The sequence below is a fragment of the Thermobia domestica genome, chromosome 8, assembly GCF_964235325.1.
Source record: "Thermobia domestica chromosome 8, izTheDome1.hap1.1, whole genome shotgun sequence".
NCBI lineage: Eukaryota > Metazoa > Arthropoda > Insecta > Zygentoma > Lepismatidae > Thermobia > Thermobia domestica.
Genome location: NC_137461.1, coordinates 260,033,747 through 260,058,999, shown reverse-complemented (window position 1 = coordinate 260,058,999; position 25,253 = coordinate 260,033,747). Strand labels below are relative to the sequence as shown.

The window sequence follows — 25,253 nt, the reverse complement described above, 5'->3', positions numbered from 1 at the left end:
GCGACGACAGTAAGCTAGCAGACGATCTTGCTGCTCACGTCTCTCGCTGCTGAAGCACGTGTGAGCCGCGGAGCAATATATTGCGCTTTGTTTACGTCTACTTTGTTCTAAGACTGGAAAGACTTTAATTAAATTCCAGGTGTTTCGAAGGTTCTAGGCCAAAAGAAGTTGTTTGTTGTTTTTATAGTCCTCCCTAGGTCAATTGACAGTATATTCACTTTCTTCCTTCTTTTCCTTGAAATGTGACGTGATATTTATAGTTTAACGTAAAAAAAAAGTACTAAAAATTTACATTACTTAAAAAAAAAAAAAAAAAAAAAAAAAAAAAAACAGCTGTAATACCCAAGTCCAGAATTTTAGGACCAAATGTTCGTGATAATAGTACACTGTACCTCCTATTCTAAAAGAAAAGGCATTGCATTCCCACTATTTGCTAGAATTATTTTTGACAATTTGAATCCACATCCAAATACAAATAAACGAAGAACCACTCAAATAAAAATAACTGCTTTCGAAAAGCCATTCTTAGCGAGGAATATAAAAAAAAAAAAAAAAAAAAAAACGAACACGCAAACACAGAAAGAGATTGTATGTTTCGGGTCTAATATAAGATGGACATAAAGTATCGTTGTGATAAAACAAGAAAACAAAGACTAATACAAGCATGCGGTCTGAAAACATCGCTTGCATGATACTTTAAGATTTTGCAACAGCCTGTGCTGCCATCTACTGAAGCGCGACAGTCATTTGTTTAAAAATGGCGTCAGCACAGCAGAAAGCGAAGTGTGTTGTGATATCATGAAGCAAAATCTCCTGTCACAATTCAACGAACATTCAGGAGAGGTTGGACAGCAGCCATCAGATATTAAGAGCATAAAGGAATAGTATAGCAAGTTTGTTGCAGTAGGAAGTGTTTTAGAACGTGATAGAAGAGGTAGACCGAGTGTTAGTGAGGAATGTAAGGAAGCTGTTCGTGTTGCTTTAATTCGAAGCCCAAGGAAATTCTTGCGTTGCGCATCACATGAACTGGACATCCCGAAGTCAACTGCATTAAAAAATTTTTACACAAATGATTGAAGTTATACGCATATAAGATGCAGATTTTTCATGCATTAACACAAGAAGACCGTCTCTACCGCGCAAATTTAGCATGTGACATTCTAAACAAAACTGACAGTGACAGCGAGTACCTAAAACTAGTGTTTTTTTCCGATGCAGCAACATTTCCTGTGGGATTATGTTAAAGACAAGATTTACGCAACACCTGTCCGTGATATTGCAACACTCAAAAACAGGATAAGGGTCGCAACAGACACAGTAACTCCTGAAATGTTGAGTAACACATGGATGAAAATTGAATATCACATAGATATCTTGATTAGGATTAGGTTTTAGATTTCTGGGTTTTCGGCATCTAAAGCCATATAGCCCCGTCACATATAGAGAGATGACGTCCCTCGGTGATCACACTATACGGAGAAAGGGGAGAAAGAAAGAAAGCAGCCTGGGACCTATAAGTTAGGTACCACCCCAGCATTTGCCTGGTGCGAATGAGGAAAACCCAGGAAAACCTCATTCAGGATGGCTGGCATGAAAAACTATTTTACGCTTTTTCGACCGAATGCCCTCACCGGGGATCGAACCTGGGACCGCTCGCACCAAAGGCGAAAGCGTTAGCGACTACGCTACGCGAGCCACACATGGATGTCTTGAGGGCAACTAATGGAGCACATGTGAAAATCCTCTAAACCAAGTAAAAAAAAAAAAAAAAAAAAAAAAAAAAAAGTTTTCTTATTATTTGCCACAAACCGCATGCTTCTATCATTCTTAGTTTTCTTCTTATTAATGTTTGTCATCAGGGAGACACTTTATGTCCATCCTATATATATATTCTATGTGGTGGATCTTTCAGAGAAGGTTAGAAGTATCCCATGAAGTTGATAAGTTTTAAAAATAACAGCAACACAAAAATAACAAATAGCTGTCTTGTTACAAAAGTTCGGAATTAAATTATTTTCTGCTTGAACGGAAACGAAGCAAACAGAACAGAAATTTCTATCACTTACCTGTACAATTGCACTAAAGCCAAGAATAATATTCCGATGATGATCACACGACATACATTCATTGAAGGTCATAGCCAAGGGATTCACTTGATTTGATGACTGGGATATTACGTTGCTAAAAATAAAATTTCAGATCATCATATATTATATTCCTCAAATTGCATAATCTTATAATACAAACTGAGGATCTTAAAGTATACATGCAAAAGAGAGAACAAAAATACAGTTTTTTAAATTTATTTTTTTAAAGAGGAGAGGCATTAAAACTCATTAAAGATATTTAAAAGTCAACAAAGATGTAAGTTATTTTTAAGTATTTCAGAATGATTTAATATATTGTCCATAACGCAACCATTCTGACACTTTAGAAAACTGAAAGTGATCCAAGAAGCATATCCCAAGGAGTACACTTTCACAGGAATTTCAATACACTTTCCACGTCTTTTGATTAATATGTATATCCCTATGGGAAAAAAAAAGTACTCTTGTCGGCAAAATGGTTTATAACGGCGTCTTTCAGTTTATTGTCGTAAGAAAATTTTCTTCCTCGAATATTTTCGTTAGCTTCGAGATCACTTGATGTTAAATCTGGGCTGTATGGTGGATGCTGCAGCTCCTCAAAGCCACAGGGCCTTGGCAACAGCAGTTGTGTAGACTGGGGCATTGTCATGCAGTACGGGAACACCGCGACTTAGTTTTGTCACAGTGATTGATTCAAATTACTGCATCCAAAGAACTGATGTAAGATATACAGTTGAAACTGGAATTTCACAGATGGAACTATAAGCTATGAACGGCTTATTATCACTAGCATGATATTTCTGTGTCAGACCGGGAACATTTGGAACTATCCTCATACATGATAGCTGCCAGTCGAAGGTGTTATATACCAAAATAAGAGAGAGATTTTTCGATCGAAATTATATATTTTAATTTTTTTAAACCCTCCCTTGGCATCTGGGGTCTTTTTCGACTTTTTTTTCTATAAAGAAACCATTCTGAAGTTCACATAGGCTTCTCATTCTCCAGATGTCTTTGCTGTGGACATTTTGCTATAATTTAGTAATATAATCACGGTTATACGACCGTTGGTAGTAAATTACTTTGACATACATTAAATGGGGTCAGCTATTAAATATACGATTTTCAATATTATTTATTTTCTTTGCAAGCAAAATTTCTGTGGATAAGTGCTTATTTTTCAAAAATAAATACTCAACAACACTATACTATGCTTTCTCAAGTAACATTTTTACTTATTTTTTTTCTTATTTATATATGCATTGTTGTAATTAAAAAAAAAAATGGATGAAGAAACAGATGTTAGATGGCAGTAATGTTTTGTTGAAGTAAAATGTGATATTTAGAGTCCGGATTATACGTAATTACTTTACCCTTCCATGTAGTTTCGAAAAAAGTACAAATCTTCACGAATCACGCGAAGAAGATCATAATACCTAGGTTTTACTTTACATATTTACTCAAATATTTCATATTTTCAGATATTTTACATAAAATCAAATATCTTAGCAGTTTCTTGTAATTCCTGACCATTCTCTACTTGTGGATGTTGTAAGGGATACAAAACAACTTATAGAAATCTTACTGGAATTTCCGAGAAATCTGCCCTGTCCTGCACTGCATTTCAAGCTTTAGGAGGGGGGGGGGGGGGGGAGCAAAAGGTCAAACCTAATTTTAGATTTCTGGCATTGAAGATTTCACTGCTTGAGGCACTTCATTCCGTCACTCTTTCAAGGAAAGCTACCCTGTCGGTTTCATCCCTCCGTGCTGTCTGACACAAAAGTAGCCGTACTGTGGAAAATTCCTTCATACGAACAGACGGTGCCTTGTGGACGTGTTTATCGTGGATTGAGGTTTTGTGTATTGATATTTCGTCACGGCACCGGTTGTATCATCGCTAGCATCTAAGTTAAAATCATGGGTTGCTGTAGATGATGTTTTTACAACCGATGGTAAGGTGGTGATTTATACAGTAGGACAAAACGATAAGTTACTCCATGAAATCGCAATTGGAACAACATATACGAACAACGCTTCACACGAGAAAGAAACGGGAATCTTCTTCTCACAAAAAAGTTCTTTTGACGCAGATGCAACAGGAATCTCTTCATCGGACAATGAGTTTCTCGGGGACAAGTGTGGTGCAATGGTAGCTGCAAACATTCCTTGGAACAAGTTTCAAGTGCCAGAATACCGGGATTTCTTGAAGTATTGCAAGCGAAATATCCCAGACGAATCTACACTGCGAAAAAACTACCTCGATGCTTGCTACAACAAAAGTGTCGAAGCAATTCGCGCTCTTATCGGTGACTCCTATATATGGGTGGCTGAAGACGAAACCACCGACAGTTTGGGACGCTTTGTAGCAAACTTAATAGTTGGCAAGCTAGATCCCAACTCGACCTCCAAATCCTACTTGATATATTGCAAGGAGCTTGAATGTATCAATTATTCTTCCGTGGGAAGATTCGTAAATGATGGCCTGAAAGTGGTGTTGAACAGGAGAAAGTTCTTGTTTTGTACACCGACTCTGCAACGTACATGTTAAAGGCAGATAACGCACCCAAAGCTTTCTACCCCAACTTAGTTCATTTCACTTGTGCTGCACATGCACTTCAACGTGTCGCAGAGAAAGTAAGAAGCAACTTCCCTGACGTGAATAAACTTATATCCAGTGGAAAAAAGGTGTTTTTGAAAGCTCCTCAAAGAGTCCACTGTTTCAAGGAAAGTCTGCCAAATGCATCTCTTCCTCCCGAGCCGATATTAACAAAACGGGGCTAGAAGCAGTGGCATTTTACAACGAACATTTTTAAGGGTGTCAAATCCGTTGTAGACTTTTTTCCCGCCGACATTGCAGTTTCCATGCGTGAAGCGCAAGCTGCGTTTTCTGATCCCAAGATGTCTCCTTTGCTTGCGTACATTACAAGCAAGTTTGGTTGGCATTCGGAGAGCATCAAGAAATTGAAAACTTCTGGACTCTTGCTTCAGGAATCTCTGAATGTCCTGAAGAATTCGAGAAAGAAGTTAGATGTTGTTGGAGGAGAAGCTGGTGTGAATGTTGCCGCTAAGTTTCACAGGGTGCTGGAAAGGAACCCTGAGTTCGTCATATTTCTGTATGTATAAAATCCTGAGTGGAGAAGTTGCAGAAGATCTGCATAATATTTCCCCCGAGAAAATTCACTTCATGAAATACGCCCCAGTGACATCATATGACGCAGAAAGGTCATTCTCTTCCTATAAAAATGTAATGTCAGACAAACGTCTTTCTATGTCTTTTGAAAACGTCGCAAAACATATCGTGGTGGACTGTTTTTCTAAATAAGTGCCTCAGATAGTGTTTGGACTGTATTTGAATATTAGAAAAATTGTAACATTTCTTAAACTGTCATACAATAAGTAAGTGTTTAGAAATAAACAACGAACTGCTTTAACTGAATGCAGTTTATATGTTAGTGCTACGTTCCTAAATCCACGCAAGGATAGTTTTGGTAAGTACATTGTGAAAACTTTCTATTATATTTGATATGCCCTCTACTAATATTCCAAAATATATTTTTTTCCAGTTGAACTAAGTTTTGTTTCACGTTTAATGAATGAATAATTATCAAAAAGCTTAGCAAATTCATTTTCAAATTTGCTTAATTAAATTAAATATCACATGTACAGTGTATGTATACAATATGAAGCATTCAAATTGCATAAAAAAACAAAAATATATAGAAAAACTAATATTTTAGCTAAAACTTTAGCTTTATAAAACTGATATTTTGATATTACATATCTCCCTACATATAATTAGCTTTCTTCCTTACATATTTATGTAAATATTTGGCAAAATGATATTACATATAATACGGGCTCTGTGATTTTATATATATGATCCATAATACTTGCAATAATGGAGCTGTATTTGAAAAGTGTATTGTTCTGATACACAACCCTTATTGCTATTGTGCACATATATACAGGGTGAGTCAAAATAAGTGTTACAAGCCAATATCTCGCGAACTATACATCATATATAAAAAATATTAAGAAACAATGTACAATACAAAGGGGCCTAAGAAATGAGTCAAACATTAGGTTTCCCCCGCCCCCCATATTGGGGGGAGGGGGGTGAACGTGGAATTTTTTAATGGGAACATAGGTCGAGTGATACCTCGTTCGAAAGAGCTTGAAAAATTGAACAATTTTTGTAGGAAACAATTTTTGATATGGGGCACCGTTTTCAAGATGGGCCCCAAAAATGGTCCTGTATCCGATAAAATTTCCAGTACTTATAAATCGGAAACGGCTAAGTAGAAAAACATGAAACAAAAAATGAAAAAGGTAAACGCCATAGGCAACGTGGAATGGTGTTGTCGTGGTGCCCCAGGGCCCCCTTCATGGGGCCCCAGGACCAATTTTAAAATTTCAAATCTGAATATAAGTGAACACTCAGTTTGAACACTGCACTTTCTATCTGAATGTGGAACCATTTCCGGCGGCCATTTTGAAACAGGCCTGCCCGAAATCAAAATAATTTTTTTAATAAGCTGTTTGGTTTTCCATAATCTATCAAACAAGGTATCACTCAACCTACAGGTATATTCCCATTTGAAATTTTGAAATAGGTCCCGGGGCCCCATGATTAGGGCCCTGGAAACACCACGACAACATCATTCCACTTTGCCTATGATGTTTTCGTTTTTCATTTTTTGTTTAATCGTTTACTACTCATACGTTTCCGATTTATAAGTACTGGAAATTTTATCGGATACAGGACCAATTTTGGGGTCTATCTTGAAAACGGTGCCCCATATCAAAAATTGTTTTCCACAAAAATTGTTCAATTTTTCAAGCTCTTTCGAACGAGGTATCACTCGACCTATGTTCCCATTTAAAAATTTCACGTTCACCCCCCTCCCCCCAACATGGGGGGCGGGGGAAACCTAATGTTTGACTCATTTCTTAGGCCCCTCTGTATTGTACATTGTCTCTTAATATTTTTCTTATATGGTGTATAGTTCGCGAGATATTGGCTTGTAACACTTATTTTGACTCACCCTGTATATATATCTTACATGTTATTTTCATTCAGCTGCTAGAACCACATTGGGGTAAGAAAAGACCCCAAATATACAGCACGCTTCTTTAGATCTGATACCACGAGAGTTAAGAAACTTTCATTTTACTTGATACACACATATGAAGTTATTAAATTCGTTACATAAATTAAACATAACTTTCTTACAAGGCTGTCTGTATTCTTTATTATAAATTAACGAGTTAAATTGTAAGAAAGTTATGTTTAATTTATGTTTAAGATGGACACAAGGCCTTTTTATAAAAATATCAAAATTCGTTAATGAATTGTCTAATTTGCGTTATGTCTTTTTACTTACCCATTATTATTGGTGGACAGTAACGGACTCTGGGTGCGTGGAGAAGCCGCTGCTGATTCTGAACATAACTGGCTCAACTTCCGAGCGCATTGGTGGGCCAATTTTCGTGATAGCAATTCCGATTGGACAAATTCACTTAGGTATTGCAGAGTGAGAGGTAAAATAAGTTTCAAAATACCATCATCAGGACAACGTAGTTTCTCTATAAGTTCTAAAACCCACTGGAGAAATTCCTGCCTTTCCAGAAGTCCTTCCTGTTAAAAAAAATAAGAATAAATAAAATTATAATCTCCAAGGTGTTGTACAATACGCTGTTGTAAAACGAATAATGCTAACCTTTAAACGCCCACCGACGCAACAAATGACCTCGATGGTTCAGCCCCTAATTAAGGTAGGAAGATGATTTTGGTACAGTCCGCAGCAAAATACCTGCAACATGAGCATGTAAGTTTATTGTGAAACCGCCTAACAGCGCAGGGAATCAACATAACGTCTAAGTGGCACGAATCATGCCAAGAGAAATCTCGGCGTCCTCCCCTGCACACTTATTTTGGAGCAAAAGACTCCGTCCTTTCTTGCTACGGACTGTACCAATGGATTCCTGAATGATGCAGCTTTCCGCCGGCGTGCATTTTATGTGTGGGGGAAGGGCTACCACGGCCGGGAGGAGGGTAAAGGTAGTGTTTTTTTAAACACATTTTTTGGGGGTACATTCATAAAAATTAGTATGTGAAGCATTAAAATAGGCCATTACATGGTAATATCCTGCATTTGTACTTCTTGCTTACATGAGAGGAGTAAGGGAAGGGCAAAGTTGGCCAAATTTTTGGCGTTCCAGTTTTTTGACGTAAATTACATTTATTTTTACGACAAACATCCACAGCACAGCTTCCAATTACGCCTTCTACAAATATGGCGGGAATTGCACGAGTGTTACCCCATTGAAATCTGTGATTTTCAACGGTGTATGAATCATGACTCTGTGATAATTAGGGGGGGCAGCACCAGAACCCCCAACGTGAGAGTCTACGGTTTCGTTAAAATATCTGGTGGGCGTCTAAAGGTTAAAGAAATAATCCTCGACATGAAACAATTGAATTATTACTAGAGTATTTTTGAATGTCATGTACATATATCAGTATTAGTATATCAAATATAATAATAGAAAACTCAAGCAAACTAAAGAAAATGCAAATAAAAAGTCAACATAGAAATGAAACATTTACACAAAGATTTTATTTCCATTTTTCTTTTAAATCACGTAAAAAGAATATAAAATTAAGTCAATGTGATCATTTTTCGAGAATAAAATTAAATGAAATTGCTAGTCTTCGTCACACTGCTAAGTCCTTTAGGCTAAAGGAGACGGATGCTTAATGGATGTGAATGATCATGAAATAGCCACTGTATTGAGAATGTAGGAGAAAATGGGAGAACTAAAAAGAAAGCCCACGGACATATGTTGTCCACTGCAAACTTGCGTGCTCCGGAACTGAACCAGCTACTAGTCTCTCCAGAGATGAGCTCTCTACCGCTAAGCCACTGTGACCCCATGTGACCGAATTTCATTCTCAATTTTGAGATTATTTATTACCACTAGTTTTACATGATTCCACTGTGCATTTGAAATTGGAAGCGACCATTTATCAAACTTGTTTGACTGTAAAAGTAGTCCCTAAAAGTTAACATCTTATTAAATTGTTTTTTTAGTCCCTACAATAGTAGATTCATCCTATTTCAATGATGGAATTTGGGAACAGTTTAGTGAAGTCATCCTACTCATATTTTCAGCGTCGCAAACCGATTTTACAATGGCAATAATCAAGATGCAAAATTTGATGATAATGAGGGGTAAATTTGGATAAGGGCGTAACTAGCAATTCTTCCATTTTTCAGGAGAGCAGAAAAACAAACGCCCTCATCCAACTAACCAACGTATTCACACACCATTTTTGGAGACAGTTGTTCTCTACGGAGCAGAGATATTATCTTAACATCACCTAGACACATATGGACATGCTCAAACTTGCAGAAAATACAGTGTGTTCAGAAAGTAACTATGCATTTCATAACTTTATCGTATTTTATTTTCCATAAATCACTTTAAACAACTGAAAGTAACTCGAAACTAAACTTTAATGTTATGGAAGTTATAAGAGATGCTGGAAGTGATCCCCTTGCACTTGAAGACACAGTTGCACACGTTTCTGCATGTTCTTGAAGACATTGTACAGAACATCATTTAGTACATCACAACGTGGCACTGCATAGTTACTTTCTGAACACCCGATATGTATATCTCATTTTACCGGAAATAGGTCGATACGCCCTTATCCAAATTACCCCTTCATATATGGTTCCTACCTTTGATGTATATTTTGGATCTAGCAACATTATAGCATAGACACGGCGCTTCTTCCAACTCAACTCTTTCTTTCTTTCGTTCACTTGCTCTATTCGCCGTTTTTAGTACACTTCTCTTACGTTATACTTATTTTGGTGGTATGCATTCCTTTTCCCATACCATATTTCTCTCATCCATTTTTATCCTTGTTACCTTACCAGTGAAGACGGAACTAGCTTGTTATTCCGATACATTTGGAGAATATCTAGTTTTCCCACGGGAGGACATATTGGGAAGTAACCAATTTTTTGTTAATTTGAATTAACCTCTCATGCGCTTATATAATTTTAATATTTTAATGATACTTATTAAAAATCAGCTGAATATGATAAAGTGGTTTAGTTGGCGGATCTTGACTTGGTGGAAAGTCAATAAGAGGCTCCTGTGGAAAATTAATTTTGGGAATTATACTTTTTTAAAAACAATAGAGTGTACCGTTTCCGACTCACAGATTTTCATAAAGTAGATTAAACCTATCGTTGTTAGGCACGTAAAAACTAGGTAAGCCATGTCTCGACTTTGTGAAAACTTATTTACTGGCAAATTTGTGATGGAGCTAAGGATCTGCATGAAACAGCATTATGCTATTGGATTTGCGCGCTTGAAAATGGTTTTGCAGTTTATCAACTTGGAGAAAGCTTGAATAACATATACGCCATATTGCATTTAAATTAAGTAATTTTGCAGACGTAACCAACGTTTCATTTTCTATCAGATTATATATATGGCAAATTTTAAACTTAGAATAATTTTTTACCATTGTTTTCATTTATTTCAATCTAACTAATAGGCTTATTTCGCAACTCTCTACAAATAATATGAATTTCATTAAAATCATATATATTTTACAAAATTTATCGTGAAACCGCAACCCAACCAGATGGACACACACACACAAACGCATATAAGTTCATGGGTAGAAGCTTTCTTATGCTTCATTGTTGTGCGAAATCTGGTATAATTTACATAACCTTGATATCTGGCAACTTGATCTTCGTATCACTGTCAAATCTAGAGTAATTGAGTCTTCTCATTTCTAACCCTAAATCCATAAAGAATTCCCTTGGTAACAACGATTTTCATTATTTTTTAAACTTCAATTACTTTTGGCCTTCCATCTAGTCAATACATTTAATAAAACTTCATGAAGTTACTGAAAATTAAAAGTTTATAATGTATAAAATTACTATGGAAGAAGTAATTTGGAATTGGTATACTTTTCCTAATATTTGGAATAATTGCTATTCTACACTCTGGCAACATTGTCATGTTCGCGTCAACTACATAAACCCTAACATTATCGTCCTCCTTTTGGACAGAGCTCCGCATATTTTTACCTTTTATTACGTATACCATTCTTTGATTCTTAATCTACACGGTTTTAATTACGAAACAGGCAATTTATTTTTTAATTATCATCTTACATTTTGATAACGAAAGCTATTTATTAACAAAGTTAATTGTTGCAACAATATTCCTTTATAACTATAGCAGCATTTTATTCATTTTTAATTTTCCCTTATTGCTTACACTAACACTTTCTTTCAAATTTCCTTATTTTCTCATCTTCAACATTACTTTGCACACATACACTAGCATCTTTCTACTTCACCATCCTCTGCCCTCATTTTTCTCCTGAAAATAACAAATTCTTTGGTAAAGTATCGCAGCAAAATCTTTGGGATTGAAAGAATACCAAAGGGTTTGCATCGTGAAATACCAAGGAATTTGTTAGAATTACCTCACCCTTCATCTCATCATCACCCACTAGCAAGTTACTTGATAAAGTATCGTAGCAAAATCTTTGGCATTAAAGGAATTCCAAAGGGTTTGCTAAGTGAAATATCAAGGAATTTGCTAGAATCTGGTTCTCCGGCGTAAGATTGTATGGTGCATATGATCTTACGTCCCTCTCCAGTCAAAAGTAGGCCCTCACAGAGGTAGAGACCTTGACGAGGTTGTGGAGCTTTCAACCAACATCTGCCTGCACCAAATTTCTTACTCTGATTTGAATTAAAAATAACACTAACTTTTATTTCCATGTATTTTTACAGTAATGAATACAAAAGTAGAAGTTTTTGGAAGTTAGATCTATAGAATTCAGTGATACTCTTGGAACGAAAAAGAAGACAGGTCAGAAGTTGGCACAAATCTACCTCTGTACCAGCTTGGCTTGGAAGTGTATACCGAGTAATCCCGACAGATAAGTTTTGTTTATATTTTCGTGTGCGGATGCAACAGCAACGATTTTCAAGAAATGATGCACACTGAATGTATTTTTTATATTCAGTTGAACAATTATTCTTTTTTCTTACTGAGTAGTATGTTGTACTTTTTGCCTAGTAGTTTGATAATGCTAATTAATTTCTCATGCATCGTCCGATTCCACAATATTGTCGACCTAGTGTTCAAGAGTTCCGCCCCACAACTATACGGATCCCCGAGTGATCTGAAGAAAAGTTAAAACTTCACATGGATCAGCTTCCCGGAATTCAATTAAACGCTGGGAAATATGTATTTATATTAAATTTTGCTTACTCGTATTTTTCATAAATTTCTGCGAGATAAACATTACGAAATATTATTTATTCATAATGATCGTACAAGAGATACAGAAAAGTCGGCTTTTTTGAATCGATTTTTTTTTTTTACAAAAAGCTGACTTTTTTTAAAAAAACGAAAATTTTGGCTTTTTTCATTTTCATGATTTTTCTATCTAAATAGCTTTCTTATAGTACACTCTTAGTTAAATAAGATTTCGTGGCTTAAATGCCATATTTCACTCTGGAATTCACCATCATGATGGATGGAGCACACGTTTCACGAATTAAAGTGAACACAAAGTACGTAGTATTTGAGGGCAATTTTAGAGACTATTTACCTTTATTTTAACTCCTGAGTTATCGACATATTTTCTTCTCTAGTTCGTTTCATTTTTAGTCATCCGTGGTGCATTTCTTATTGCTTAGGACTCAAGCTTCTAGCACATAGTTAAACTTACGTTTATCAATATATCCGTTAGAGCGTACTTCCACATTTCTGTTATATTGCAGCTGTGCAATGATTTATCAATAATCTTCCGGATACAACCTTGAAGACCATTTTATACTGATAACCAGTGGTAGATTTAAAAAGTATTTTGGGAAGGGTTTTCTTATTAACTTTTAGTTCTTACAAAAAAAATCCTAATTTTTATTTGAGGGGAGCCTGAAGTTGAGAAATTCCGTCGCAAATCCGTCACTGCTGGTAATTAGTAACAACAACGATTTAAAAACAAGAAGAAAGGAAGTCAGCCAGGACTTACAGTACACGCACTGTCTCTACATTCACAGATGGAATTAAGAAAAACTTTTGTCAGAATGGTCGAATGCGGGACTGAATCCCGGATTCCCCGATAGAAGCGCAAAAACTAACCACTCTCTCATGTTTGTTGTGCAATTGTGCTTGACTTGACTTAAATGTATTCTCTCTCTCTCTCTCTCTCTCTCTCTCTCTCTCTCTCTCTCTCTCTCTCTCTCTCTCTCTCTATGGCCTATGGAACCCGAAGTTTCAATGCCTCGTTCACAAAAGCTTTCCATTGACTTCTGTTCTTAGCCAATTCGACCCAGTTTCTACTCTATATTCCTATTTCTGCAAGATCAGTCTTAATACTGTCCTCCCATTTGCATCTAGGTCTTCCTAATTGTTGTTTTCCGATTGGATTTCCGGTTAAAACTTTGAAAGCGTTCCTACTTTCTTACATTTTGGCTACATGACGTGCCCATCTGATGACCTCCTAGACTTGATGACCTAACGATGTTCGGTAAACTGTATAAACTATGCATTCTTCGTTATGAAGTTTCCGCCATTCCCCATTCCCGTTCCTCTTGAGTCCAAATATTAGTCTCAGGATTTTACTCTGAAATATTTTCAATCTGCGTTCTTCCCTCAGTGTAAGCGACCATGTTTCACAGTTATAAGGCATAACAAGCACACTTATAACTTTATATATTTTAAGCTTGAAATTCCTCGATAGAATTCGCGACAACAATATATTTTGAACTGAATAACAATACGAATTTCCTGCTTTCAGTCGACATTTAATTTCTTCATGGATATGATTTTGGTCTGTTAATATTGATCCTAGATATTTGAAATATCCACTTTGTCGAAAGTATTATTTGATATTTTAACGCATTCATAATTTGCCGCATTACAATTCCCGTGAACTTCCACGTATTTAGTTTTCTCTGCATTTACTTCTAAACTAATGTCGCTGCAAGCGTTTAATAACGCCTCTGCATTTCTTTCGATTGTTCTCCTATCATCCCTACCAGATTTATCCATCAGCATATCCCATAACCTGGTGAATACCATTCAGCTCTAGGCCCTGGTTGCTATCTTTGATTTTCTTTATAGCGTACTCCAGAACAAAGTTGAATAATAATGGTGATAACGCATTTCCTTGTTTCAGGCCATTCTCGATGTGGAAGCTCGTGGATGTTAGGTGAATTGAGTGACAGTGGTTGATTGGCCTGTAATGACCTATTGTGTAGTGCCAGTAATATGATAGTCAGAAGAAGAGGAAAATTATTAATTTACTGTTGTGATACTGTAACAATAAATAAATTGGGTAGCATTTATGTTAAGAAGTTACAGCGTTTAAGCTAAGGGATTCCGATAAAGAGAATTGTGTTTGAGATTTTGTAAAGTAACGATGTGTATGTGATTGTACGTAAGAAGTTAGGAGTTCCAATAAATTAACCAACTTAATAATTACCACTATCGCTATTCAAAGTTACTGGTCTTCGTTTTTTAAGATTATTACAACTGGTGACGAGGATGGGATACTGAAAACCCACAGTGAAAAGCTACGATGGATGACAAATTTCAGGACTCGGCAGAAGTAGGAAATTCATCACGGCAAGCACCTATTGGAAACTTATATTGGTTTAAGTCTGAACTTTAAAAGCGAGATATTCTCATCCGTTACTTAGTGAGAGATGTGTTTTACCTCAAAAGAATTGTTTTTCCGCAAAAAGCACAAATTTATGAATGTTTTCAATGTTATCGAAAGTCCTACATCTCGGCAAAGCGATGTAAATATTGCTTACTCAGTCATGGAGATGATATTTGCCCAGCTGCAAATAAAATGTGTTTTAGATGTAATATCCAAGGACACTTTGCATATGTGTGTCCGTTTCTTGCCAAAGAACAGACCTGGGTAAACAAACCAACTTCTGTATGTAATAATGTACAGCACAGGCAAAATCAGCAGAAGGATTTACCAACAACATCTGAGAAGCAACCTTGTCTAGTGTCCAGAAATTGTGAGGAAGAACCACAAATAACGCGAGCGTCTATCAACTCTATTTTGACCACAACTAGTAATCAATTAACGGAAATATCCACACAAGAAAATGATGCTATCCAGGTTACGGAATCTAGAGTGATTATTACAGTGGATGAGCTTTTACCACAGGATGTCCAAACTGAGCCAGTGATATACAAGGGGAAGAAGAAAGATCACCGTGTGAAGAAAAGGCATCCGAAACAGAGCTTGAAGAAGAAGCATCGAGAAGAAAATTTCCACTTCTCCTGGGGAAGTTTCATTTTTTTGCTTATAAGTATTAACATAATGGTGCTGCGGAATCTGCAGAATTGTGATACAGACTACTATCTGGTTTGGATTTTATTGTTGAGTGAAATAATTATTTTAGTCTTAAAATATATAGGACGTATTAGTCATGTTTGGAAGAAGTTATATAAACTCAAGAATTTTAAAAGGAGAAAAAGAAGAGGAAATGTTGCTAGCTGAATTGAGTGACAGTGGTTGATTGGCATGTAATGACCTATTGTTTAGTGCCAGTAATATGATAGTCAGAAGAAGAGGAAAGTTGTTAATTTACTGTTGTGATACTGTAACAATAAGTTGGGTAGCATTTATGTTAAGAAGTTACAGCTTTTAAGATAAGGGATTCCGATAAAGAGAATAGTGTTTAAGATTTTGTAAAGTAACGATGTGTATGTAATTGTACGTAAGAAGTTAGTAGTTCCAATAAATTAACAAACTTAATAATTACCACTATTGCTATTCAAAGTTACTGGTCTTCGTTTTTTAAGATTATTACAGTGGACAAGAATTTTTCTATCCGGACTTTACTCTGGGATTAATTTAAACAATTTTAATTAATCTAACTAGCTTTTTCGGTATTCCAAATTCTGTAAGAATGTTTATAATGTTTCCTTTCTAACCGAGTCGTAAGTCTTTCTAAAATCAATAAGTAGTTTATGTACTTGGGTATTATATTCTCATTTTATTTCGAATATTTGTCAAACAGTAAATATTTGATCGATAGTTGATCGATTTCTCCTAAATCGGCATTGATAATTTCCAATAATTTCATCTGCGTATGGAATCAATCTTGCTAATAGAACGTTTGAGAGGATTTTATAGGAGGTTCACAGAAGAGAGATGCCTCGATAATTACTACAGTCAGTTTTGTCGTCTTTCTTGTGAATTGGAACAACAGATGATTCTTTCCACTCTTCTTAAACGTATTCCTTAGTTTTTTTTTTTTTTTTTTTTTTTTCAACTTAATTTAATTTAAGGGAGAGTTCCGTAATTATATGTTGAATTTCTTTTGTTAAAAATTCAGAAACCTTCGGGGCTGGTTATATATTTTAGAACCTAGAAAACCACACGCTCAGATGAACAGTCTATTACGCATAATGATCCATGAACAGAAAATTCGGTATCCCATTCTAAAGAAGCTTAAAGAACAGTCAGTACATTAGTGACTTTACCGATTTTGTTAGCAGCTGATAGGTTGTAACAGATTATTACATATGTGATCAATGAATAGAAAATTCGTTCGATATGTTCATACAATGTATATGAAAGTTAAAACTTAACTGTAAAATTTCAAGAATTTACAGAACCACCAAAAACGAAGCTCTTGATGTACAGCCTTTAAGAGTATTATATAAATATATTTCTCTCATGTTCTAATTTTATTTTGTTTCAAAAAGAGGATGCGGGATATTTTGAGGTAAAAGTAGTACATACAATTTTGCTAATGTTAAAGAGTTAAAATTGTGTGAAAAATCTTTTCGAAATTCATGGCTTATTTTCGAGATTTTATATTATTATCTGCATCGATGATTAATTAAACGAGTTTTTGTGTTGCAGAGAAGCGAAACAGTCTGCTTTATCCTTTTAAAGCAGAATTTTGAAAAAAAAAAAAAAAAAAAATCCCAAGCAAAAAAGCGAACCAGAAAAACCGAGACATTTTTTTTTTTCGAGCCCGCACCTCTAGATGGTACAGAATGCAAGTGACAACATCGTGCATGTGCATGTGTTCCATCTTTCTTTTGAGCTCGTTGCTGGTGTTATTAGTATTAAGTGAATACAGTATTGTCAAGTACACTGTGAATGAAACATAATCAGATATTTTTTTCTTGACAACGTTAACTTTCTTCGTGTTATAGACATGGAACCGAAGAAACATGTTCCGTCATTATTTATCTTTCAACATTTTCCAGCTTAAGTCTTCTATCCAGCTCAACCCAGACTGCGATTATACTTCAAGTTCCTTTTAGTCCTGTCACAAGCGTACCCCTTACATTTACGAAGGGGATAGGAGGTCTGACAAGTTCTTGGATTTGTTCCCTTTAAATTGAAGTAGACAAATAAAATTGTTGGCATATGAAAGTCTCGTATCTTAATATGTAACTGTGTTAAAATCAATTGAATAATAATTGTACAACATCTGTCATTGCTGATAAGATGGTGAGAAGAAGTTTCACGTTGTCCGAGCTGAGGACCGTTATGGCTCTAGGGAAAATCTGCAAAGGAAATTCATATGGAGATGTGTCAGATACTGGGGGAGAAATGTCCTTCACACAGCTGTGTAAAAACCTGAATATCACGTTTTAAAACTTGCCATTTCACGGTGGAAAATGAGCTCTGAAGCGGATGCCCGTCCATCTCAACAGACCAGCAAACACGTGATGCTGTCCATGCGCTGTGAGGACCATTGAATATCCGCCAAAAAGATTGCCCAGATACTGGACATCTCCATGGAGCGAGTTGGTTATATTATCACAGTCCTAAACATGCGCAAAACTAAATCTATGTGCGTGCATGCCCATGTTTTTCAATTTTACCTCCCCTATGATATGAACCTTTGCTGGAATCCAACATTTTTACTTCACAAACTACTACTTACCTCGTAAAGATATCTTGCAAGCTGTGTACAATACTGCCACTGCCTCTGTGCTACTTTGTGTTCCTCGTTCATGCCTGTGCTACTCGCAGAGGCAGACGGTGCTGGAGATGCACCCATAATGTTTGGAGTGGATCCAGAACTTGAACCTGTGGGCGTCGCACCCGCTGCAGCTGGTCCCGAATGATAATACTCTTGCAGTTTCTGTAGTTGGTCTTTCAGAAATTTTATCAACGTTTGAGTCCATTCTGAAATAAAGTAATCACAATAACTTTTGTACCAATGTATCATTATTAAAAAAAAAAAAAAAATCGTTAAAGGTTTAATCTCGATACCATCAAATAGGAAAGTCAACCTGTTTGTAACAAATAATATTTCCTTGTTTTTCAAGCTAAATCCTTTAAATTAACTTACCTAAGAGATGTATCTAAAGACTAAGCATTTCTAAAGGGAGCTGTGGAGAGGGAAAGAAAGGGAAAAAAAAGAGTTAGGGTATGGTAGCAGCTTTTAAAGTACAAAGCGACGAAACAAGAAAGTGACAGTGTTCGATAGAGATAGGAAAACGAAATTGCCACGCAGATTGGACTTACGCTCAGAGAAAAAAAATCCAAAGAATGCTGGAACTAGTAAAGTAGCTGTCACAACACATAAAAACAAGTACTACTAAGAAATTTAAGTCTGTTTCCTAAAGCTTTCAGCTGAAATACGAACGGAAGTTAAAAAGTAAAGGGACTTCTGCAATTTCTCGCACTAGGGTTTGGTAACACTGCTAGTATCCAGTGCTGAATTAGTGTCGTTTGCAACACTTCTATGCAACGTGTCACTCTTATTCCCGCGTTAGTCGTTGGAGTGTAACAGACCGTAAAACATGGCAGCTCCATTGTCGATCTGCACCAAGGAGGAATGCAAGCAACGAATATGGTGATAACTGTTTATCGTGAAGCAAAATCTACGAATGGATAGAACGTTTCAAACTGGGAAGAACTTCTTTATGTGACAAGGAAAAATCGTGTAGGCCATCGACGTCAACGACCGAGAACAATCTGAAAGTCGTTGATAGTATGGTGATGGAAAACAAACGAATCGGTAGTGGACGAAATCGCCAATACTTCACATATCAGACCTGGCTCCAAGCAATTTTCATATGTTTGGACCATTGAAAGAAGGGCTCAGGGGAAGATGATTTGCAACCAATGCAGAAGTCATTGATGGGGTGCTGAATTGGTTACAGGTTCAACAGAAAAACTTTTTTTTTTTTTTTTTCCGATGGAATCAAAAAACTTGTGAAACGTTGGGTAAAGTACGTTGAAGTGCAGGGACATTATGTAGAAAAATTATGTATGTTTCAGTTTTCTATCACTGGAATAAATGTATCTTTTTCCAAGTCCCTTTACCTCTTGACTTCCCCTTGTAATAATAATCTCAACTGAGGAAAGAAAAAAATATACTTACATTGTTAAATTGTTAACACAATATCAAAGTATATTATTTATTGGAAAGAATGTAATACTTTTACAGATGAGTCATCACAAGACTGTAATGAAATTTCAAGAATGTTTAATATTTTCATTGAGTATTACCGTATAAACAGGTACTGAATGTTTCGCACGTAACTCAACCCTCTGTTACAACATGCAAAGAACAATTCAGTTGGAACTTTATGCAAAATACAATTCAAGGTGACACAAAGATAACGAAGAAAGCAAAAAAAAAAAAAAAAAAAAAAAAAAATAATAATAATAATAATAATAATAATAATAATAATAATAATAATAATAATAATAATAATAATAATAATAATAATAATAATAATAATAATAATAAATAAATAAATAAATAAATAAATAAATAAATAAATAAATAAATAAATAAAATAAAATAAAATAAAATAAAATAAAATAAAATAAAATAAAATAAAATAAAATAAAATAAAATAAAATAAAATAAAAATAAAAATAAAAAATAAAAATAAATAAATAAATAAAAAACATGCTTCTTAAATTTTTTATTTCCAGTTTAGATTCTCACTAAATAATTTCGGTTTATCAAAACGGTCGAAAGTTCTGACTTCCATTGTGATAACAATTTCTTATTATTTGTTCAAAGTCCAATCATTAATTGTGTTTCGCATTAATAGAAGCATATGAACCCGTAACATATTGCATTAACGTAAACAGAATACCGAAATCATGACAATTTGTTACATTTAATACCGTTACGTGCTGTTTATTGACAAGAAATCTTGACTGATTTACAAAATCGATATTTCTACTTCTTACCATAACCACATTACATTATTACAGACCGTGGACTGCAATTCACTCTGGAAAACATTCTGCCAGCAACATGATATTCAACATTTTTTAACCTCTAGTTATTTCTCTCATCCAAACGTTCCTACGAAAAGATCCCTTAAGGATGTCAACTGTTTGGAGTGTTGCTATACCTTTCAACAAGAGGATATTTGAGACACAAATCTAGCTTAAAATGGGTTTCTTTTTTAATTAACTTTATTGATAAGTGGTTAAATGGAAACGTCAGAGAGAAGGCTGCGGTTTCGAACCTGACTTTCCCCCCACTAAAGCCCTCGTCTAACTGTAAAAGAGCGAGAGTAATATTTATTTATTATATTTTATTTCTGAGCTTTATGTTACATGGCTATGCTCTTTAGACTTAAGCAGTCGATGTGAAATACACAATGATAATGAAATAAATGGAAAATCCTGAGCGTGGTTCGAACCCGCGAAAAACTCTCGACTATGCCAGCTAATTAAGAGAATGAGAAAGTACGTGGACCAGGAGAGAAATGGTGATTCAGCATTGGAACCACGAACCAACTTCTTTTGCAGATTACGTGAAGTATATGTTTCATATTAATTTTACTGTTCTACAAAACATCCAGAAATAACTGGATATATATACCATCTGCTAAGATAGAACATAATTATTTCACGCTGAAGAGACATACTTTGGTTTTATTTTTTCTTCATTTTGTTATTTGATTTGGGGTTTATACTCTCATAAACATCAGAACGCAGTTCTCTATTCTTAACAAACAAACAAACTATAAGTAAATCAATAATAAAATGTTAATACGTAATTTTGAAAAGCTTATGATGGTTTCGAAAACGTTAGTTTTTTATTCCCAGACAATTTGTTTCCTGACCCTTGGAAAATTCAATAGTTTAGTACCATAGTCAACGAAGTAAATACGGGACCATGATATTATTTTTGTAATAGAAAGTATCTTACTAACATATAGGTAGTTATTTAATATAAAATAATACATTTAACACCAAAAATAAGGCCGATTAATGTATGATAGTTACAGTATTTTAACAAGAACAATAGAAATATATATTCTCTTGGATACGGAGACATATTACAATTTTAATTATACATTCCAAATTTGCTCTCAACTGACGTACCTTGAGATTGGTCCGGTAGTTGTCTCTTTTTGATTTTGGCTTCTGATATGGCCACAGTGTAAGCTGATGTTAGCTTGATAAACCAGGCAGCACGTAGCATAGGAACTTGATATTCACACAGCATCATAAATATTTCTTCCTTTTTATTAAATATAGGAGCCTGAAACATGAAAAAAATCTGCTTTCATTTTTAATTCAAGTTTCTGTTTACCTTTTTAAGGTGTACATTTATTTCGATTCCTCCCCCTCCCTGCTCTATCCCAGACAACTCCAATAAAAAGTACTTCATTAAGACCGGGTTGGAAGAAAAGAATCGGCTAAATTATAACTATTGGTTCCACAGTTTCTGCTTGTACTGTTATCACTAAACTAAATTCTCTCCCTCTCTCTCTCTCTCTCTCTCTCTCTCTCTATATATATATATATATATATATATATATATATATATATATATATATATATATATATAAAATGAAAGTGATTAACTTAGTAACTCTTGAGATCTCGATCAAATTTTCAACAGAGACGAGGTTTGACACTATTTGGCTTGAGGTTTTTCACCATTTTACTTTGACAGTACAACGTAGGAGAAGGGAAGAAGGATATATATATAAAAAAATGATCGAAAATGACCGATAATAGTGTCAAATCCATAGTTTTCGGGATCGCTGAGATGAAAAGTGACATTTCCGATGCCGTTTAAATCCAAATTCAGCCCACAATAACAATATCTAATTTTTATTTATATACATTACTTATTGTTTTCTGATTTTTCATTATATTTTCTTTGTTTCTATCGATTTGAAATCGCTTCAGTAATAGTAAAAAAGTGACTGACTAACGGAACATATTACTAATTTTTCTTATTTTAATCCTGCGAAGCGGGTAATTGACGCTAGTACAGTCACGAACATTAATAAATGGAGCTTGCAGCCATAAGAAAGAATGGCTTCAGCCTCCATTTATTAATGTTCGTGAGTGTACATAAATAATAATATTTGCCACAGGCCTTATACCAGCCACTTTGAGGACAAAACTGAACAAATTAAAAATTCAACACACTCTCATCCTTGAACTGCCAAAGCCTGTGCTACTATCAGCAAGCGGGATAGTAAGAAAGCTCTCAATAACCAGGACACACAGTAAAGAAGAAACTATCTTAGCTCGCACAAGAAAAATAACACAGAGGAAATCTGAGATAGAAGAAATAATAATAATAATATAAGCAGGATTCATTGTTTATTTCAGTTATTGTATTACATATAGTGAAGACCGCTAGATTAATATTTGAGTACAAATATTCTGAGGATAGAAGAGAAGTACATGAGGGTATCTTAGGGTATTTAAATGTTAATATACTAAACAAGAAACTAAAGTTCCTAATACTACTGTTTAAGAAAGGCTAGATCAACCACACGCCGTACATTCAGTTTGGTGATGCAGAGTCAGCACATCGAATTTCCAAATCCATTCTTCCTGGTTTTCCAGAGTTCGTTACCTCTTAGTTTAAGTAAACTTACAGCTACCTCACAATCCTACATCAAAATTTTAAAAACCTGGGCTTCCACTGGAAATCAAAGCTAAATTGATCGTATATGCTGTTAAATTAGTTACAATTCAAATGTTACCCAAATATTAAAATAGTGGCATTTTTCCAATAGTTTCTGTGTTTCCTCACAAATTTATGGCTAAACACTTTAGATGCATAATTAAAGACAGAAAAGGAAAAGTACGAAAACACATCATTTGTGAAATATAAGCTGAGACTCTGATGATGTCCACAGGACAACAAATGAACGATATATATTGGATCAATCAGTAAATGAACGTGATAAGGTAACAAAATCTTTCATTCTACTACAACTATTTTGAACGTTACTTTTTTCATTTTAATATGTAACAGCATAAAAAGTACATTTTTCCAGCAAGTACAAAATGAATATCATGTACATTATAAAGACCAGCTGAAACGCCCGTTCTTCGCACGAAAGAATAGGTTTACGGAAAATTTTTGAACTCATTTCCCGTTTAGAATACTCATTTTAATGAAAGTGTAATGAAAAAAAATATACGATACCCTACTTTTGGTATACTTTTTGAATCCTATTACGATAAGTCAATAATCAAAGTGGCATGATAAATACAAGCCCAGCTTGTACGTTTCAAAATTCATTTTAAACCGGTCAGCTGTTCTCTTGTGAATACCAAGTTTCATCTCTCAGACTTGAGGGTTGATGAGATACACAACTGTTTCCAAAAATGTTGGCTCCTTCACTCCTTCATATCCTCCCCCAGGATACACAATTTAATCAACTTGACATGATAAAGAAAACAGTTCGAGATAGGTGATAACTATTTTCCAAAATTCATTTCAACTGGTTCAGCAGTTTTCCTTTAATATCATCTCACACAAGATTACTTCCATTTTTATATATTGAATTTAAGTCATCTGTACGCACTGCTAACATACACAGATATAATGTAATTTTAATAATAGTACAAAATCTAACTTACCTTCTTGGATAATGCACTAAGTGGCTTGCTGCCCGCGAGGTCCTTAAACCAAGCTTCAATAGCATTTTTAGATCTTGCAGTTGCTGGCCAGAAATTGTCTTTCGGATTTATCTGCTGTCTCTTTCTACCGCTATCAGCAAGGGTGTTCAACTCTTCTTTCTTGGTAAGAATGCCATTGAAATAGGCTCCTACCTGCAATTGATGATAAAGAACACAATGTATCCAAAAATACGTAAAATTAACGACATAAATGCGGACCTAGTATATATACTAAAGCAGTTATATCGAACCCAATGCTGTGGTGTCATAACGTGCTTCTCCTCCAAATACACAGGCACAAGAAGAAGACAAGAACTGTCTTTCGTTGATAAAGACATTAGTGACATTGTAGTATGTGTATTCCTGTATTGAGATGGGTATATACACTAGTTCAAATCCCGACTTCTTACCACTTCAATCCGATCCGTGATTCTAAAGACTCCTAGTAATATGCTACGTTCAGAAGTGCTCATGCAATACTCAGAAAATTTCCGAAGGAAAGTAACAAGATACGCTCATTAGCGTGACGGACCGAAGCCCATCTTCGAGCAAGAGTGTACCGGCATCTCCATTGTTGACATCTAAGTTTAAAGGCAAACTCATATCTCCTTTTCAATACCAGGAGGCATCCCGGCAACATCAAAATACCGAACCCTGTTCAGTATGACCAACCCGGACAAGTACGGGCCATTTCTATTGCTAGGAGGCGGGAGACCCGGGTTCGATTCCCGGCGGGAGCTCATGTGGTTCGGATTCCACGTTAATCAGTAGGTCCACGTCTCATATAGCCTCGCTGCTGAAAAGGGACGTTAAACTCAAAATCAACTCAACTCAACTCTATTGCTAGGAGTGGCTTAAGCAGAAAGTAATTTGATGCCATATAACATTTAGATACTTAGGAGTTGCGATGTGTATGCTTGTGCAAACAGAAGAAATGTCGGATCGAATATTTTAGGTCAGAGGATTTTGTGTATTAGAAGTATCGTCTTACAAGTGTATTAAATGATGTTGGTTTTCAGATGTATTCGCTTAATGAGTATGTTGTTTGCCAATATAAAAGTTGGAGAGTTGTGGTATAGTTTTTAGAATGTTTCAAGTGAAATAAATAGCAGATACAGAAAGTTAAGTATCGGTCAAAGTAGTTACTTAGTTAATAAAACATTGGCTTCTTACCAATGAATCCTCCCTTG

General features: G+C 35.2%; 1 protein-coding gene across 2 annotated transcripts in view; it reads right to left on the bottom strand.

Annotated features, from left to right (window-relative positions):
* kto (mediator complex subunit kohtalo) overlaps positions 1-25,253 on the bottom strand; it is a 212,389-nt gene that overhangs the window by 149,413 nt on the left and 37,723 nt on the right. For both annotated transcript variants that reach the window (XM_081769676.1, XM_081769675.1), the window contains exons 4-8: positions 24,025-24,216; positions 21,511-21,670; positions 18,086-18,330; positions 7,472-7,725; positions 2,067-2,181 (exon numbers count right to left, since the gene is read on the bottom strand). In XM_081769676.1, coding sequence (XP_081625802.1) covers positions 2,067-2,181; positions 7,472-7,725; positions 18,086-18,330; positions 21,511-21,670; positions 24,025-24,216 — 966 coding nt within the window. The remainder of the gene's footprint in view (positions 1-2,066; positions 2,182-7,471; positions 7,726-18,085; positions 18,331-21,510; positions 21,671-24,024; positions 24,217-25,253) is intronic.